Genomic DNA, 1,393 nt, shown 5'->3' on the forward strand with positions numbered 1-1,393 from the left:
CTGCCTCCCTCTCCTCTCCCCCTTGCAACGCCATAAAATAATTTACACCCCCCTCCCCCCCCCAGGCGCCTTCCCTAAAGGAGCCCTTGCACTTACCTGTACTCCTCATCCAGGGGTAGATCCGGAAGTTACTCTCGTTTTGCAAGTCTGAGTCCCTCTGATCCGTTTTGTTGCAGTTCTGCTTGGAGGCATCTCCGGGGCACATCATTGAGAGGTTTTGCTCAAAGGGAGAACAGTGCATGTTGAAAGAACTGCTTTCCAGGCCGTAGCTGGTGGAGTACATGCTAGCGGGCTGCGGGTGCATGCTGCTACCATTGGTGTATAACCCAGGCATGGAGGCAGCGAAGGAGGAACTCGACCCAGAGCCATAACCCGTTCGTTGGGTGTTGGAGGCAAAAGCGCAAGAAGTTTGCTCAGGAAAGACTCCGGATGGGAAAACCGAACTTGCGGGTTGATATTTAGAAAATAAAGCATTCGCATAATACAATGAACTCATAATTTGGCCGGGTGATTTGTAGGCCGGGACGTTTTAGTGTCGGTTTTACGAGGTACCGTGATATATTACGGAATTAGAGTCCAGATTTACACCAAAAAGGACCCCTTTTTCCTCCCTGACCATGTGACTCCGGGGCACGTGATTTTGCCAGCTCCAATCAACGGCCAGCTCCCCCACTGGCTCCTTGTAATGTGGAAAAAAAAATTGTAGTACTGTTGGATTTATAAAATATGATAAATAATTGATGGGATCTAAACCCTCCAAGATCTATGCGAGAAGGGGTGGAATTGTGCTCGAGTCGATAAGCAACCTGTAATCAGTTTTCAACTGAGACGAAGAAAGGAAGAAAGAGAGAGAGAAACAGAGAGAGGGGAAAAGCACATTGGTGATAAACCAGCCTCTCTCTCTCTCTCTCCCCCCCTTTTTTGCTGGAAGAAATAAATGAACGGAGCCCTATTTATTCTTTTATTGATTCCCTCTGAAATCTCTTCCTTCGCCCCATTTCACTGTCTTTGTCATAGTTTTTCACGAGACTCTACATAATTTCCCCCTCCCCCCCCTCCTAGCTCTAGCACCCAAAAGACAAATGTCTCATTGATACCTATTACTTTCGGGTCCCCCCCCTTCCCTAAATGCCATTCAGCTCTATATTTAATTTATTCCAATGCCACAGGCGTCGAGCTACGCATTGAGCTGGCATTTGCTCTTTTTTTTTCCTTGTTGCGAAAAATAAAAGACTCTACAGATCCCTTGTTCAGCGTGTCAGCGGTTCTGGGGGAGCCAATTACAGTTACAAGTAAAACGTTACCAGCTGGCTGACTTGCTTTCTGCTGGGGAAGCAGACAAACCTTCCAAAAAAGTAACCTGTCTCATTTATTCCAAGGAGGAGGAAGGGGA

At 47.2% G+C, this 1,393-nt stretch overlaps 1 protein-coding gene across 3 annotated transcripts in view; it reads right to left on the reverse strand.

Moving 5' to 3' along the window:
• HOXB7 (homeobox B7) overlaps window positions 1-1,393 on the reverse strand; it is a 5,416-nt gene that overhangs the window by 3,571 nt on the left and 452 nt on the right. For 2 of the 3 annotated variants that reach the window (XM_025203797.1, XM_025203796.1), the window contains one exon: window positions 97-823. In XM_025203797.1, the coding sequence (XP_025059582.1) occupies window positions 97-496 (400 nt within the window). In that variant the 5' untranslated portion in view covers window positions 497-823. Of the gene's footprint in view, window positions 1-96; window positions 1,388-1,393 lie in introns of those variants that run through there. The other variant, XM_006023286.3, reaches the window with a different exon arrangement.

This window comes from Alligator sinensis, unplaced genomic scaffold, assembly GCF_000455745.1.
Source record: "Alligator sinensis unplaced genomic scaffold, ASM45574v1 scaffold520_1, whole genome shotgun sequence".
NCBI lineage: Eukaryota > Metazoa > Chordata > Crocodylia > Alligatoridae > Alligator > Alligator sinensis.